The sequence below is a fragment of the Rhyacophila brunnea genome, unplaced genomic scaffold (genome assembly GCF_057557595.1).
Source record: "Rhyacophila brunnea isolate RB1 unplaced genomic scaffold, BYU_Rbru_1.0 scaffold_15, whole genome shotgun sequence".
Classification (NCBI taxonomy): Eukaryota; Metazoa; Arthropoda; class Insecta; order Trichoptera; family Rhyacophilidae; genus Rhyacophila; species Rhyacophila brunnea.
Genome location: NW_028232806.1, coordinates 37478474 through 37495892, shown reverse-complemented (window position 1 = coordinate 37495892; position 17419 = coordinate 37478474). Strand labels below are relative to the sequence as shown.

Here is a 17419-nt window from a genome sequence, read left to right as displayed (position 1 = left end):
TTTAAAATTCTGACAGTTGTTATTTAAAAACTTTTCAAAATTGTCTATTAATACTTGCTTCAAAAATGCACGCCAAACTAAAATGCGGGCTACACTGTTAAAAAAAATATACTTAACAGAATTGCCTAAGACATGGTCTGAAAGCGTCACATATACATAATAATGATCTATTGGTTTGGTACGCAATCAGTCAAAATAAATTCTATCTTTATCATTACATAAGTAATATTCTTTTTCATCAGCACTTTTTTTGTACATTTCTATCTTCTTCACTATTAATGACTCTGGAACGTTGTCACTATCTTTTCTTTTGGTCGTAATAAAGGTTAGCTGCTGCTGTGGTCTCATAGTTTTTTAAGAAGTTGATAGAGAAGTATGTTTTATTATTTCTTCTATGAACCCAATATAGTACCTCCATTTTTTCTGATTGAATATCTTACAAGCACTGGATCATTTAATTTGTAATTTTCCTTCATGGCAGGGTCTTTTTCTTGAGTTTTGTATACTATATCTTTATTTTTCAGTTTTAGTAGCAGTTGTTTATCTTTGTCTTTTTCTTTTGAGTCTTCTCTGGTTGTCATATGTTTTCCTTTTATAAAAACATGAACGTTGTCTTTGTCATCTCTTTCAATGTGTCTTTTCTCTTCGTTTTTTTTTTGTCTGTTTTATCCGCTTGATTTTCTTTACCTTTACTTTTTTTGCCAACACCTTTATTCTTAGTACAGAGAGAATTTGAATCGTTGTTGGTGAGTATCTTTTCGTCAGTTAAACTTTCACCATATTTCACATCTTTCGTATTTTTGTGACCTTGGTTCTTCCTTGTATATTTTAAAATCATCTTCAGAGTATTCATCCATCAATTTTTCAAAATCAAGATAATCTATAATATCAGAATTGCTATATTCGCTCATGATGTCGGATACACGAGTTTTGCTGTTAAGGTGAAGGTTGGCGTTACCGCACTTACCCAAGATTATAATAGGACGTGCGATAGCTTTTTATTAGGACGACGTTAAATTTACTTACTTTAAATTTAATTTTTTATTAGGTATATTATGTACCTACATCTAAATTAGATATAATTTTAGTTTCTTTACAGATTGAGAATCACTGCAAATTACTATGAAAACGTTAAGTGGGCTATTGTGGAATGAATATATATCGGAATAACCCCAAAGGGGTATTTCCGAAAAAAAAAAACACAGCTAGGACGTTGTGTTCTTTCACAAATTCGTAAAAAACGACAATCTATCGTAAAAGCAATCACTTATTCAAATAACTTACCAGAATTCCGAGATATGTAAGTTGGGGTAATTACGAATCAGCAAAAATGGCGCGAAAAACACTTCTCTGAAAAAACTTGATGGTATGCACGCATTGTTGACACTAGCGACTAGCGACGACTGACGAGGCGAGCACAATTAACATGGCGTCTAGACTAAATATTGTCAATTGGAAAATATCGCTTCGATTGGTAGAATTTTTGAACTTTCGGAATATACCCATATTCGGAATTACCCCAATGCACCTTACACATTTATATTTTTTTTAAATCGATGTTTTTTAAAATATATATAAAAAATATTAAAACGATGAATTAGTCAAAAATCTACACTACATAAAATCTAAAACTTAATAAACTAAATTTTAATAATAAATATGGCCATAAAATATAATGTAATAATAAGATTTGACTCTACAACGAATTCACATTTTGTTAAATTTTTTTACAATTGCCAGTTTATCTTTAAAATAAAAAAAAAAAAAACTTTTTAGTGTTTTCAGATACACATTTATTAATTACTACAGTTGAAATTGTAAATTATCAAAAAAAATCTCAAATTGCAAGCTTCGTATTTTTCCGTTAGGTGCCTCTTTTCGCCTCTGATAGTATAAGCATCCCCCTTAAGCCCTTCGAATTTGTAGGATTCCAGAATTCCAGATATTCCATTTTGTGAGCCGACTTACCGGTCCTCATTATTATAAGGACAGTTTGTGTCATCTGCGCTGCGCTGTCCCGTCTTTGAAATATTCCGTGTGGTATTATTAGATTAGATGTTTATCACATTTGAATGGTCAAAGACATAGCTTGTAATCAGTATCTTTAGAATTATCTTCAAATGTGTTAATCGTGCCCATTTTTTTAAATATTAAAATGCCTAATTCTTGTGTAAATTTGGGATCACAAAGATTATAAAATATATTTTTGTATCGTAGATATTTCACTATATAATGTTAACATTAATTTTACTAATGGTTTTGTAAATGCGTTTAAAAATTAATAAATCTAAAAAATCTTAACACCACTGCACATGGATGTACTGAAATATGACTATATTCTAAAACATTAGAGCGAGAGGTTTAAAAGAATACTATTTTATGTAATAAAAATACTTTATGCAGTCATCAAATGTTTAAAATAAATATAACGGATAATATGGCTTACCATCTGTAAGGGATCTTGGCATTACGTTTGACAGTAAGCTGTCATTTAGTGGTCATATAGCTATCATTTGTAAAAAGGCGCTACAAATATTGGGCTTCGTCTTGCGTACTTCCCGGGTCTTTTCGGATGTTACTGTATTAAAAATTCTTTATAATTCCTTAGTGAGAAGCCGGCTTGAGAGTAGGTCGATTGTTTGGGCCCCGCATCAGTTGAAATATGACCTTATAGTGGAGCGAGTTCAAAAGAAATTTTTGAGACTCCTTTATTTGAGGTTATATGGATACTATCCGTGGCTTTATCCAACTGACTTTCTCTTAGGTATGCTTACATACTGTAGTTTAAGTGCTAGAAGATATCAATATTTGGCCACGTATTTTTTTCGACTAATACGTGGCGTGAATGAGAACTCTGCCATTCTTGGTAATATAGGGGTCCAGGGTTATGCTCTGAAAATACCATAAAAGCTCTATTTTGACATATTACGCTGAGCATGTGGGCCCTTATTCAATTACGAAGCATTGATCGCGACCCCCTTTTGTGATAGTCAGGTAATATGCGACCCGTCAATTATTGATAAATAGCCATTTCATGAAACACAATAAAAATAAATTATATATATAAATAAAATAATTTTCTACACGTGAAGTATCATTTAATTATATCAATCATCATATCACATCGAATTGCATCACATAGCCACATACATTTTGAAAATTTTAATATTCTTCAAGTAAAATAGCGCGGCAGGCGACTTTTTTTAACTATCAGAGCAAATTTTGGATGTGTGTTTATCTCACTTAACTGATCGACCAGCTACGCCGGGGCCCCAGGCTAGAGCGCTGTCAGCCCCCCCTTGTGGGGGCCATGAATAGAATGTACATAGTATATGATAAGTTATGACTACTTGTACTATGTCATGAAATAGTGCTTATACATAATTCAGGAACATTGATCTAGAGCAGTGGTTATCGTGTGTGGCCACCAGAGGATTTTTCTGCCGCCACTTACATCATTTTCAGTATTTATTTTAATTAACTGAGCTAGCGTTAAATATGCAATATTGGAAATGAGTCATGACCAAGTACTTCAAAACCATTTTAATAATACCACGGTTGAAAAATTTTGGTCGAAGTTATACGCTGACCAATAATCAAGTCAATTCAAAGAATTGGCAACAAGAATTGCTTCATTAATATTGTCGATTTTTCCTACAACTGTATACTGTGAAAGATCATTCAGTGTAATGCACTTCATATAAAACAAATATCGAAGTCAGTTGACAGAATATGTAAACTTAGAAGCAGCCATGCAGTTCGCATTGGAAAAAATGAGTACCTACCTATCGAGGAATTTCCATTTACATTATTTTTAAATAAATAGATATGTACTAAAATGTTCAAATGTGATTTATTAAATGGACTTGTCTATAAATAAATTGATCCATTTTTTAGTAAATATTTTTTTTTTGAATTTTGGTGCGGCCACCAGACGTTTTCATAGAACTGCCCTAGGGGCGGTAAGTTATATGAAAGTATGGTGAAGCAGGCAGGTTATATTATAAAAAAGTATGGTGAGGCAGTTTGCGGCAAAATTAACGCTAACATTATTAATTATATGGGTATGTTATAATGACCAAAGTAAATCCTCCGCGATGTCCTGCATTTTTTTAATCGCGTCGCTATTTCTCGTAAGTTGTCGGCTATTGTTGGCCTGCTTCATTCAGTTGTGTGAGAAAGCCGATTCTTTGCGCCTCTTTTTATTTAATACCTCTATGGAACTGCCAATGTCAATTGTGCGGCCACAGTTAAATTTTACGTGAGAATCACTGATCTAGAGACATAATGTTAATATTACTAAAAGATAAATATTTTTATTGAAATGCTACTAATGTCGTCACCTATTATAATTTGTTTTCAAATAATAAAAGACAGATATCAATCATTGACGACATTGTATCGTTTAATAGGTTTCCATTGTGTAAATATTTATTGGAACTAGTAAAAGACATAAAGGAAATCTCCACCGTTAAAGAAAAAAAAACTAATTATGCCCATAATTAAAATAGTTACGTGATATTATAATTAAAGCTATCGCTCACGTTTGTTCACTGTCTTTATAAAACCACAATTGAAAGATTTATTTTGTAATTAGGTACATAACATAAACCATCATCCTGCCCACCCCTACTACAGCATTTAAATTTAATGAGAAGAGGCAGGGGCGGCTTTACCTTAAGCGATGGTGCCCACAGAACGCGTCAGGCGCCGCACTCGCGCAAAATTTCTACAAGTGGCGCATAAATCATTGAAAATACAACGTAATCAAATACGCCAGCGCCCACTGGATATGGCGACGCATTATACGCGCGCGCCGCGTGAATCATCGTTTTTTCGCGAATCACCGCTTCTCGGCGATACGAATGAAAGAAAATACAATGGAGTCCATTCATTGACCACAGCGAGCAAAAACACGCCGCGCGAGGCATTGTCGATCGACGGGCGGAAAGCAATTATTTAATTACAGAGAAGTCATTGTTTTATTTTATTGCGTGTTCAGTTTATCGCTGGTTGAAGAATGTCGTCGTAAATTTTAATTACAAGCCCCGAAATAATATAATATTTTTATTGCTTTGTTATGAGAGGCGCTGTAATAATATTTATTTTGTGCTGCTTGGGCCGCTTATAACATAGGTGAAGGGTAATGCGCGGGAAGAGACGTGTGATTATGGTTATGAATAAACACTGCATTCGCCGACTTCGCGCGCCCGACGCGTCTGTGGGCACCATCGCTTAGGGTTTGTAGGGATCATTCCCACATCCATATCATGTTAAAAATACACCTCAGATAATTTTATTATTATTTAAATAATATAATATCAACGTCATTACATGATTAAATTAACTACTTATTAAGAGAGATATTTATTATTATTGTACAAATAAAGCAACTATTGTTAAATATTATGAATAACATAAAAATGATTACGCGGTATTAAATTAATTAATTGGATTAAATAGGCTCTATTTCACCGGAGGCCAATCGGCGGAGGCCAGTTCGCGGTGCCAAATCGTCCCATTCCCGCATACAGGGGAGCGATTTAAATAACCCCTAGTTGAGTAAAAAAGCTCGCTGTATGTCGTTCATCAAAACCGATAATGGCAAGTCTATATGTACCTACTGATTATTGTCATTATTAATTAAGTTAATATTTTTGGCATTTTATATAATTAGCATGATATTTAATTGTGGTAATTAATTAGTAATTATCTGGTACATAATGTATAATATGAGAAAGTAGCTAGGTGTGTATTTTTTTTTCGACCATGTCCGATCCTCATAGGATCATGTGGGCCTCCACAGAGTAGAGGATTGTATTAACAGATTATTTTTTTTACGAGAAATGGATGTCAGCCACTTGCTCAACATATTAGGTCCATACCCTGACTCAAACACAAATTGAAAAACAATTTGTGTACTTGCCAGACCCAGGATTCAAGCCTGCGACCCACGGCGTTATAGTCCAACGCTTAAGCCGCATGGCCACCGTGGGCGTATATTTATTTGTATATTTAATAAAATTATTAATGACTAAACCCCACCACCTAGAAAGTCGTCAAGCCCCACTGACAAGAGGCGTGTGTGATTTTTTTCTCTGGGAATAGGTACCTTGAGAAAAACTACATATGACACACCATCAAGACGTGTGAATTTCAAGAAAATAATGATCAAGCAGGCTAGGTGAACTAAGCTAAGCAGATCAACCCTTGATGATGGATGTGATTACAAAAATATACTCCATGTAGCCGAGATATAATATAATATCTAGATACTCGATACCCGCACATATTCAGACACTTTTTCCAATATTCGATGCATGGCAGAGTTCTCTTGCGAATATTATCAACTGTAAGGGATCTTGGCATTATGTTTGACAGTAAACTGACATTTAGTGGACATTATGGTTACCACGTCTTGTAAAAAGGCGCTACAAATATTGGACTTCATCTTGCGTACTTCCCGAATCTTTTTGGATGTTTCGATATTCAAAAAACGGCGTACTTCTACTAATATTGCTTCTATTTCTTTATTTTTCATGTAATGTTGTGAACGTCTTCAATTTTTAATTTCTAAAGTACACTAAGTATATCTAAATAAATCAATTTTAATTTTAATTTTAATTCCGTTATCATGGATGTCCCTGCCCCTGCGGCGTTGCCACTAAAACCGCACTGCGCATAGATAGGGCATGGCAAGAAAAAGCCGAAGTAAAATAGCGAGATCTAGTATGCTCCGATGCCATAACGTGAAGTAATTTACATATTTTCCAGAAAATCTTTTTATTATATTATCTGAAACGGTCGCCGTAAAAGTATTTAGGTACACCAATACTAATCCGATCCTGCAGCGTTGAGCTGCGCGGCTTCAATGGGTAGCTTTATATCTAATTATTATTGTAATTTTCACTTACCACTGTCTTGTACAGAGAGCACAGTCGTCAAAATAAATGCACAGCAAGCCAAAGATCGCAGGTTCAATGCCATGGTCGTCGTCATGTCTCTCCTGAAACAACATAAAAAGAATTTTAATTAAACATTTTTTTATTGAACAATTGGCAGAATAGGTACATTACAAATAGACAAATTAAATTAATACAATATTTAATTTTAAAAAAATAACGATTTATTGTAAATGTAATGTACCTGCATACTTTAGCATGTCATTCAATTTGAACATAATATTATTGTCTATTGACGTATTACTATAATTGCAGTACATTTTCAGTGTTATAAAAACAATTATTCTAAAAACACATTTTATCTAAAAAAAAAATTGAACCGCATGACGGTTTATAATTAGACCGAAATGCATTGCGTAACTTTTATAAATAATAAAAATAATTACAAGATAAAAAGAACTTTTTATATATCACGTATTAAAAGTATTAAAAAAATGCATTGGCATCGTCTTCTGATATATTCTAAAAGTTTCAAATGTCTAGCTAGTCGGGAAGTTAGTTAAAAATCGTTTGTAAGATTTGTACCGGTCAAACAACCACCGGACAAATAAGAATACTACCTAATAAAAACGTTGTAAAATACCACGTAATTCATACATAATTAAAAATGTAAATTGTACGTAAAACATTTCACCGTGGCACAGTTCGCCATCAGCTTTCTTATCATAAAGAGATACCCGTATACTATACAGTCTCCAATTTTATTAGATTCAATAAGAACATTAATGTAATTTTCATAGCTGATTTTGGCAAAATTCATGAATTCGAGTACGAAAACCTAACCTAACCTAACAAATAATCCAGTATATCGGCTATTTTCAAAATTTGTCTGCTGCTGGCTTCCTGTAAAGTGTAAACCGACAAGTACCGTTTTATTTAGACATGAATTTTATGTCAGTACTATACGACCCAAAGAGGATGGATGGTCTTTAATATTTGGCCATATATTTCCGATACAACATTTCACGGTGAAGTGTGATACGGCGAACTGCATATGATATGTAAATGGTCAGGTATTTTGTCTACTTTCTAGTTTTTTTTGATCTCCAGAACAGTTTTTTTAAAGTTATCCTTTGTTACTAAATACATTATGATTTACAGCTAAGCATTTATCATATAATACGGAACAATTACTTTTCAACATGGTAATATCTCAATTATACCAAATTTGGTGTTATAAAATATGGTAACATGTAAATTATACGTAAAACATTTCACCGTGGCACAGTTCGCCGTGAGCTTTCTTATCAGAAAGAGATAACCGTATACTATACAGTCTCCAACTTTATTCTTCTCTTTAGTATACGGCCATATAATATTTCCTATACAATATTTCACGGTGAAGTATGACACGGCGAACTGTTTCAACTGTGGAACAAGTTCCCAGACACGACATAATATGATAATAGACAAAATGTTAATGCGACCATTTTTCACTTCTTATTATATAACCCACTTGTTCCTCAACGCCCTCCTACTGTTTCTAGGGCCAGAAAATACTTTGAAAAGCCATGGTCTAATGAAATTAATGTGACAAAATTGATGAGGCATAATATTACCAACTAATTATATTATTATTTTCCTGTTAATAGTAAATAATATTTATTATTCGAAGGTCATTGTAGGTAAATATTTAATTAATCTGTTGTGGTAATAGGTAGACGTATTTTGACCACTAAATATAATAGGATATTACGATTAGGGAATGTCCGCCAAACAAGTTTTACGTTGACTATTAATAATTATTACCCTATGCGCAAGCGATGTAAAATAATAAAAATACCGATTGGTTAATTGTACGATTTTCAATGACATTTAATATTTTAAAACGAGTTGAACGTATATTTTTTAGGAAAATTACAGAATAATTTTAATACTAAAAAGTCATCCCAGTGACGTCCCTAGACAAAATGCCGCCCCTAGGCAGCGTGAAAATGCCACCCCATTATACAGTATTTTTTATTATCCTTTCATGACTTCAACATCTAAGAAATACATTATTAACAAAATATGTACCACAAAATTTAATTTAAATGTCATCTCTACTTCAATAGACAATATTGCGAGTCCACGGTTTCAGATATATTTAAAAATACACCTGACAATTTTCAAAATTCGCGAATGACTGGCAAAAATATTTTGATAAATTAATTAGGTACCTAAGTATGTACCTACTTATAATTCAAATATAATTCGCAAATCTGCACGTGTCATTGCTGGTAATCAAGGAGTGATGTCCAAAGACAATGGAAGTAAACTAGGCATCGCAAACCTGACGAAAAAATACAGTCTTTTTAAACCTTTTATGCTAATTAATACATTTTGTTTCCAACCAGTGAGCTGAATTTTTTAATGGAAAGATATTTCCGTTATTACTAAGATTAGATACCTATTCCTATATATAGTTAATGATTCTCCTCGATTTGCCGCCCTTCGAGTAACTGCCGCCCCCAAGCAACGCTCAATCTGCCTACCCCCAAGGGACGTCACTGAGTCATCCTGTTCTTACACCAAAGAAAGATTTATATAATAAGTGAGGTGGAGTGTATTAAACTAGTACAAGTAACATTTTATTAAAAAAAAAATAGGTTACGTGTACTTTAATTTTTTTTTCTTTAACATTACATTACATTACAAATAATTAATTTAAGACGTTCACAACATGACATTTAGAAATAAAGAAATATTATTAAAACAGTATTATATAAAAGTTATTAATCAGTAGAAAAGTGTGAATACAATATATATATATAAATAAATTAGATTTTCACCTCTAAGGTTTTCAACATTAAAGTGTTTATGTGTGAAACGGGATTCAAGCACGTAACTGCTGTATATGAAAAATTATACGTATTATATTTATTACACTGGAATATATCCATGGAATACATTTTATTAATTTTAATAGCAATGTACTCGTATCTAAAATTGTTTATTAAAATACTACCTAATAAAGGATCATTTGAGAAGAAAGCCGTATTTTCGAAATGAAGTTACAGTCACATTTTTGACTTTGTAGATTTTCTTTTGGGAAAGGACCTAAAAAAAGCTCTCGATTTTGATTTTGAATGGAAAAAAAATGTTCCCGGAAACTCGTGCGGCTGGAAAATATCGAAGGAAAACTAAAAAAAAGTTCTTGATTTAAATTTAAAAGGTTATTTTCTTGAGTTAAACAAAAACTAGTAGTAGGTACACTAATATGGGCCGTGGCTTAAAAGGCAAATAAACCCCGATGTAGTAGATGCGCTAGTCGTTTGGCAAAAGAGAGCAAGATGCTAATCCTGGACCATTAAAAATACAAGCAGAAATAAGTATTTCGTACTAATGGTAATTAGATGATCTAGAATCTGTAATTTATATTGTATAACATATGGCGTAGCGCAACATCTGCCACCGAATTTGAGCGTTGTTCCAACCTGATAATAAGTAGATTATAGGATTAATTTGTAATACGTAAATTATGTGTCCCGATAGAGGTGATGTTCATGATCGGAAGTGGGATTAAACATCCGGTTCATAGTATGTACATATAAATATAATATCTTTCAAAAATTGATAACCAAATTTACACAACGTTTAAATCTGTGGTTAGCTGTCAATGCTCTATAACAGGTATACACGAGGGGCGTTCATTATATTATCTACCTCATTATATTTTATACAAATAGGTATATTATATCAGCTCTTTGAGTCGTTATGTTATAGGCTTTATATATAAATATATAAAGGTACCACCAACCCGCCCTAAATCGTGTCGGGACGGGACTATGAGGTATCAATATATAATACTATTTTTAACACTAAATAAAGCAGTAAAACACTAGTGCAGTGGTCGAAATGGTATCAATCACATATACATCCAAGATCTGATAAAAATAGTTTAGTTTGAAATATTCGGGTTTCGAACAATAAGTTTCGACCTGTCATTGTTTTTCTCATGTGGTAGATAATATGATGAATACCCCTCGTAGATTCTCGTATTTTAATATTTCTGAGGTGTCCCAAATAAATTTATCAATTCGATCAAATACGAATATAGCATTAGGAACATTATCAACTGAAGAGGACGAAACCGGTAAAAAATGTTATTAATAAAGTGGAATAAGTACTATAAAATTGTGTTTAATTTAATTAAACAAATAATTAATCAAATAATACAATGCAGTTCCACCATGAATTGATAGTTAACACTATAAAAGAAAATAAAATTATGAAATTAAATCATACATTACTTTTGATATTTCATAGATAGAATAATATTTTTTTATCTATTATAGTTTGCTTTAGGTAGGGGTTGATGAATTAAAAAAAATGAATCAACAATATGTGTAATATGAGTGTTCTTAATCCAACGAAAACAAATAAGTATAACTGAAAAAGTGTGCACAATTTTGTTGTATCGCCAAAAATATACCAAAACTATTGTGGTTTGCCTTCGGCAGGGTTTAATTGATTTAAAAAAACTAACCAACACCATCTGTAAATTGTAGTCTTAGTTCTACAACAAGTTTATTGTGCACTAGTTATGGCGGATCTTAACAGCCTACCTCCACCCTTAGCTACTGTCATATTATAGTCATATCTAAAATCAGCTGTTCAATTGGCAATACATCCTAAATCCGTTGTAAAAGTGAATTAAGTACATTTTATTAGGAATATATTTTTTTCTGCTTAGTAGACTGTAACGGGCGGATATTGCATATCGGGTAATGATTACAGTTTGTTTTAAAAAACGTTTTTTGGCATACATTTTGGACATTGAAAATTTGTGTCAAGGTAGAGAAAGGACCTATAACGACACGAGTGGCATTTCCTCTCAATAGTCTCAATAAATGCAATTCGATTAATTATTGTTAGATAATATTATTATCACTTGATTGCCAAAATATTTATGAAAACGTGTCCACCATGACATTTTACGTCTTCCCTGAAAGATATACCTAAAATTGTTCGTATTTGCGTAGATAATCGGTAGATATCCAATACTATATTTACCAACTTAATTGATATTTTCTATTTTCTATAAGTATCTATTTATTTGACATCTGTCACTCGTGAGGTGTTGTATGATATGCAGGCAAAAATACATTAAATAATTCATAATACCACATATTTACATAAATCATCAACATTAAATAAAAGGGTATCTATCGGAAAATTATCAAATTTCTTCAAATACATTAGGGCTATAACTTCAGCTGGGGCACGGTCTAAAACGATTGTGACTACACGACGCGTGCAGAACAAAATATAATTTGTCACAAAAATTCAACATGCGTCCATTTAATGTTATGTTTATTGTTATATTAGTAATAATAATAATATATTCATTGACATGTTTTCTTTTTCAAGTAAATGGGTAACGTTTTTTTAGTCATCTTTGCATGATTTAAGAATTAATTCCCCCGACGCCATCACAAAACAAATTTACGTGTTCACAGCTCGACTTTCGCTCTCCGATTGGCAGCGAGTCCAAAATTTCGTCACACCTATAGTTGAAAATTATTTGCAGTTTCATTGAAGTATAACGTGATGGAATAAGCTATAATTCGATACGTAGGGATAATATTTTTACTGAATTTATATAATTAAATAATCATCAAGACTAGTTTCATGTATGTAGAAGAAAAACTTAATTTATTTATAAAGACATGGATTTTTAAAAAAATCGTGAAAGCATAATATTTAAAATCAATATTATAGAAAACAAACAATTTGCAGACCTGTGCTACGTTTTAGTTTCAATATTATTTTAATAGTTAATCCTGTATATTTTTATGAATAATTTATTCTGGTACATTGTCTTCCCTTTGATATTATTTTAATTTCAATTGCGGAATGCTGCTTCACATTATCCGGTAATAACATAGGTATTACGTGTACATAATTATTGTAATAAATAATCTTCTTCCTTGACCATGTCCGATGTAATAAGATCACATGGGCCTTCACAGAGTGGATGTTTGTATTAGCAGATTTAGTTTTTACGAAAAATGGATGTCAGCCACTTGCTCAACCTATTAGGTCCATACTCTGACTCATACACAAATTGAAAAACAATATGACGTGAACTTGCCAGACCCAGGATTCGAACCTATGACCTACGACGCTATAGGCCGACGCTTCCCCTTCGTAGGGCCACCGTAGGGTGATATAAAAAATAATACCACATTCTTAAATAACTGGTTTAATTTAAAACCAGATTAATTACACAATACAATTATTGTGAAAATAGTATCAACACAAAAAAAATCATTAATAACAAGTGAAGTAATTATTTAATTTCCCAATATAATGCCAGTAAATTCACTTAATTTGAATACGTGCTTGTCAGGTGTATTGATTTCATTTGACTATATTTGACTCACATGAGTACTATGCGGGAAAATCCATGTTAAAATACCGGTTTTTAAATATTGATTACGAAAATTGTGTATATTATTAGGTATATTATGTAGATTCTGCAGACATATAGGAAAAATATCATTATATACTTAATAATATAATACTCTGACACACCGATTGTGGAGACTTATCAAAGACTCAGCCACTAAAACCATTGGTCATAGATAGCTTCACAAATTAATGTTGTAAAAACCAGTTATACTCCACAATGTAGATGAACATAGATGGTTCAATTTGTTAAATCCAAAGTTGTCAAATGATTTTAAGTTTATTTTGTTTCATTTTAATCGATTTTGCTTTTCGGCATCTTTAGACACTATGCATCAGTGGCACTGTTAGTGTTGTGATACGTCTTAAATAGTGCACACAAAATTTTGTCAGTCAAACGTATTTGTTTTCATTGAACTAAGTCTACAATGTCTAGATAGTGTTTGTTATTTTTTTTATTTCAATTAAACTCTGCCTAACCTAACCCACAGTAGATAATCTCACAGTAGATAATCTCATGTCAAAATATATTCGTTTATCTATAAAATATCTAAAATTATACCATTAAACCATACATAATTTTAAATATTTTATAGATAAAAGAATATTTTTATCGATTATGGTTTGGTTTGGGCAGGGCTTAATGAATTAAAAAAACTAACCTTCAGCATCTACAATAATATGTATTCTTAATTCAACGAAAACAAATTAAGTATGACTGAAAAAGTGTGCACTATTTTTGCCGGATCGTCCATAGCATACCTACACCATTATGGTTTGGTATAGGCAGGGTTTAATTGAATTTTCTAAACTAACCAGCACAATCTGCAAATTGTATTCTTAGTTCAATGAAAACAAATAAGTATGACTGACAAACTCTAGTGTGCACTATTTATGTCGAATATCGACCTACCTCAACCCTGCTATGCATATGCACCTATGGTAAATATACAACTGGCTAAGATTAATCTTTAAACATTAAACACCCACGGTGGCCGCGTGGCTTAAGCGTTGGACTATAACGCCGTGGGTCCCAGGTTCGAATCCTGGGTCTGGCTAGTACATGTATTGTTTTTCAATTTGTGTGTGAGTCAGGGTGTGGACCTAATAAGTTGAGCAAGTGTTCAAAAAACAAAATCTGTTAATAAAACTCTGTGGAGGCCCATATCGTCGCCCCAAAAAAAAAGGGCACTTGTGCATAAATTGAGTTTTGAGAAAAACGCATTGTAAGTGTTTATGGAGTGAAAAAAAATCGTGGAGAGGTTATTACTTAATATTTTGAAATCAAATTTGAAACACATGTGACTTAATTACTCAAGATTGAATTGCAATTTTTATTTTTTTTTTATAATTTGTCAATTTTTGTTTTTTAATAGGTTTTAAGTCACATGTTACCTTTTTCCTATATGCATTTTATGAATAGCTTTATTTTCATCTTTTGATTTGCGAGCGTCCACTTTTCGCTTATTGTGATCTTCCAACATATTTATTTGGGCCTCTTTGTCCGCTGCCAATATGTTTTTAAATTTTTCAAAATTTTCAGTGCCCTTTTTCTGCAACGAATTTTTTTTTTGTACAAAGGCCCTTACTCACTTTTAAATAATTACACTTGTTACCTTTCTCCTTTATTATTTTTGTAAACATTGCACATAGTTCCTAAAATCGTGTACATGTTACCTTTTTCCTATACTTACATTAAATGAAGATCAGTTTACAAATACACAAGTAACCTTTATTTTCTTTGCTCAATTGTGAATTCATGGTTTTCGCTTCATAAATGCCGTTTTGCCCATAATGTAGAGAAAAAAAAATACGAAGAAAACTGCATTCATAACTCAAAACCGTCAAAATTGCACATGTGCCCTTTTGCTTTTGGGGCGACGATATGATCCTATTAGGATCGGACATGGTCGGAAAAAAAAGATTAAACTTACTTACCAACTGTTAAGTAGTGGCTAACAACTATTCAAATGGAATCAAAATTTAAATCCATTAGAATACAAATTAAAATATCCACAAAGTACCGTCAGTCGATTGTATTAATTATTATTGAAATAATGACAGTATTATTTTGATGATTTCTTTCATATACTGTACTATTGTCGTTTCTCTTCTCGGTTTACAGAAATAATCCAAGGTCTTATAGTGAAAATTATCAGTTTTTTACTTGTCATATATTGACCACAAACCACATATACTTATATATATATATATATATTATAAATCTTCCGGCAGTATGATAAATAAAAATATAAAGTGATACTTTTCCTGAACCTTTCGCCGTGTGATATTTATCGTCAATTGTTTATTATTTGCATGTAAATCGACTCTTACAGCAGTATTATTACTGTCAGTACCTATCATAAAGTATTGACAGTAATATTCATCGTGTAAGTAAAGGTGTGGAATGATAGAGTGAACGAGTGAACTAACGAACGTTCGAATATTATACCATCAGTATTGGCAGTACCATAGATAATATGAGATAAATTGAGATCACAGAACATAGATAATAATTTAATTTGTATATTACGCATTGCTGAATGATCTTTGCATTTATTGTAAGCAAGAGGTAAAAAACATCCACAAGGTAGACATAGAGGCCGCTGAATCGATCAAATGATAAAGTTCTGCGGGAGTACGTGCCAACGCAACGCACAGGACCGAGAGAAGTGGAATCAGCTTAGAGAGGCCTTTATCTAGCAGTAGATATATGCAGGCGGATGATGATGACGAATATAAACGTATATACGTATAATTTAGATGAAACTTGAGACCCTTAAGCGCGAAATACATTATGGTGCATGTCGCGGACTATCACGTGACGTCACAGTAAACTGCCGCTACGGGAAAAAGTGTGTAATGTCGTTTTTATTGGTGTTTAAAATGTTATCAGACTGATGCTCCCATCCCGTAGCACATTTTGAACCTTTAAAACACATTCACTGCTGACCAGTTAATTACTAGTTAATTACCAGATTTAATTATCATGCTAATAGTATCTAATGGCCATAGCCACGCGACAGTCGCACAGTTGTCAGCGCTAAATGAGACGAACAAAGTCAGTTAGCAAAATCTGCCGAAATCACCAAAACAATAATGAGGTCACCTCACGTTGAACCGCACTGCATCTACACCTGTATGACGTTTTGAACGTTTTTTATCATTTTTACATGCCTGTCACATTTTGCAGAATGACGATACCATAGACTAAATTTCTCGCCGACATCGTGATAGTCCGCGACATGCACCATAATGTATTTCGCGCTTTAAAATCATGAAGTCTCTCTCAGACTTTATGGATTTCTATTAATTGTTAATACATTAATTCAAAATTACAAAAGATGATCACCAATATTAACAGAATTTAAATTAACACTTCAGTTACATATTCTTTAGAGATTTTCACTTTATTAATAATTGAACCACTACCTTAATTTGTAGTCCCATTCGGTGCATACACAAATGTTTCTAAAAAACAAAACTAATTGGTTTATGTCTGAGTTTCTGAATATAATTATAGTCTTTATTAATAATTCAAACATGTAGGTATATATATATTGCAGACAATTCCATCGGTGGTTAATTATTATGTAGATTGAAAAAACCGATAAATAACTAGAATATGTATAATACGCAAGCATAAACCACAATAAAAGCCGAGATGACCAAAGAAGCATAAACCATACTTAGGCAATAAATAATAACAAAAAAACACCGCTTTTAACTTGTAGAACGATAATTTGAACTTGAAAACTGGATCTCACGGTTAGTAAACTCGAGAATTTTCATACCTACTCCACCTGTCTAATTTGCGCTAACTATCTACATCAGCGTATGCCACGGCGTGGAACTCGTCATTGCTTATTCGATATTTTAAAATATTTAACATGTACCCTAAAACATGAAGTTATTTTAACATTGATTTTTTAGAGAATACGGCTATTTATTTGATTACAAATAAAAAAAAAAAAAAGGTATAATAATAAAGTCAAATATCTGTATTTATTAAATGTTAATGCAATATGAATCTTTTGCATACCACAGTGGGTCTATTCTATACT

General features: G+C 32.3%; 1 protein-coding gene across 2 annotated transcripts in view; it reads right to left on the bottom strand.

The window, feature by feature from the left end:
• Window positions 1-17419, bottom strand: part of LOC147075297 (multicopper oxidase 3-like) — a 135275-nt gene that overhangs the window by 23065 nt on the left and 94791 nt on the right. For both annotated transcript variants that reach the window (XM_085942706.1, XM_085942705.1), the window contains exon 2: window positions 6915-7006. In XM_085942706.1, coding sequence (XP_085798832.1) covers window positions 6915-6999 — 85 coding nt within the window. In that variant the 5' untranslated portion in view covers window positions 7000-7006. The remainder of the gene's footprint in view (window positions 1-6914; window positions 7007-17419) is intronic.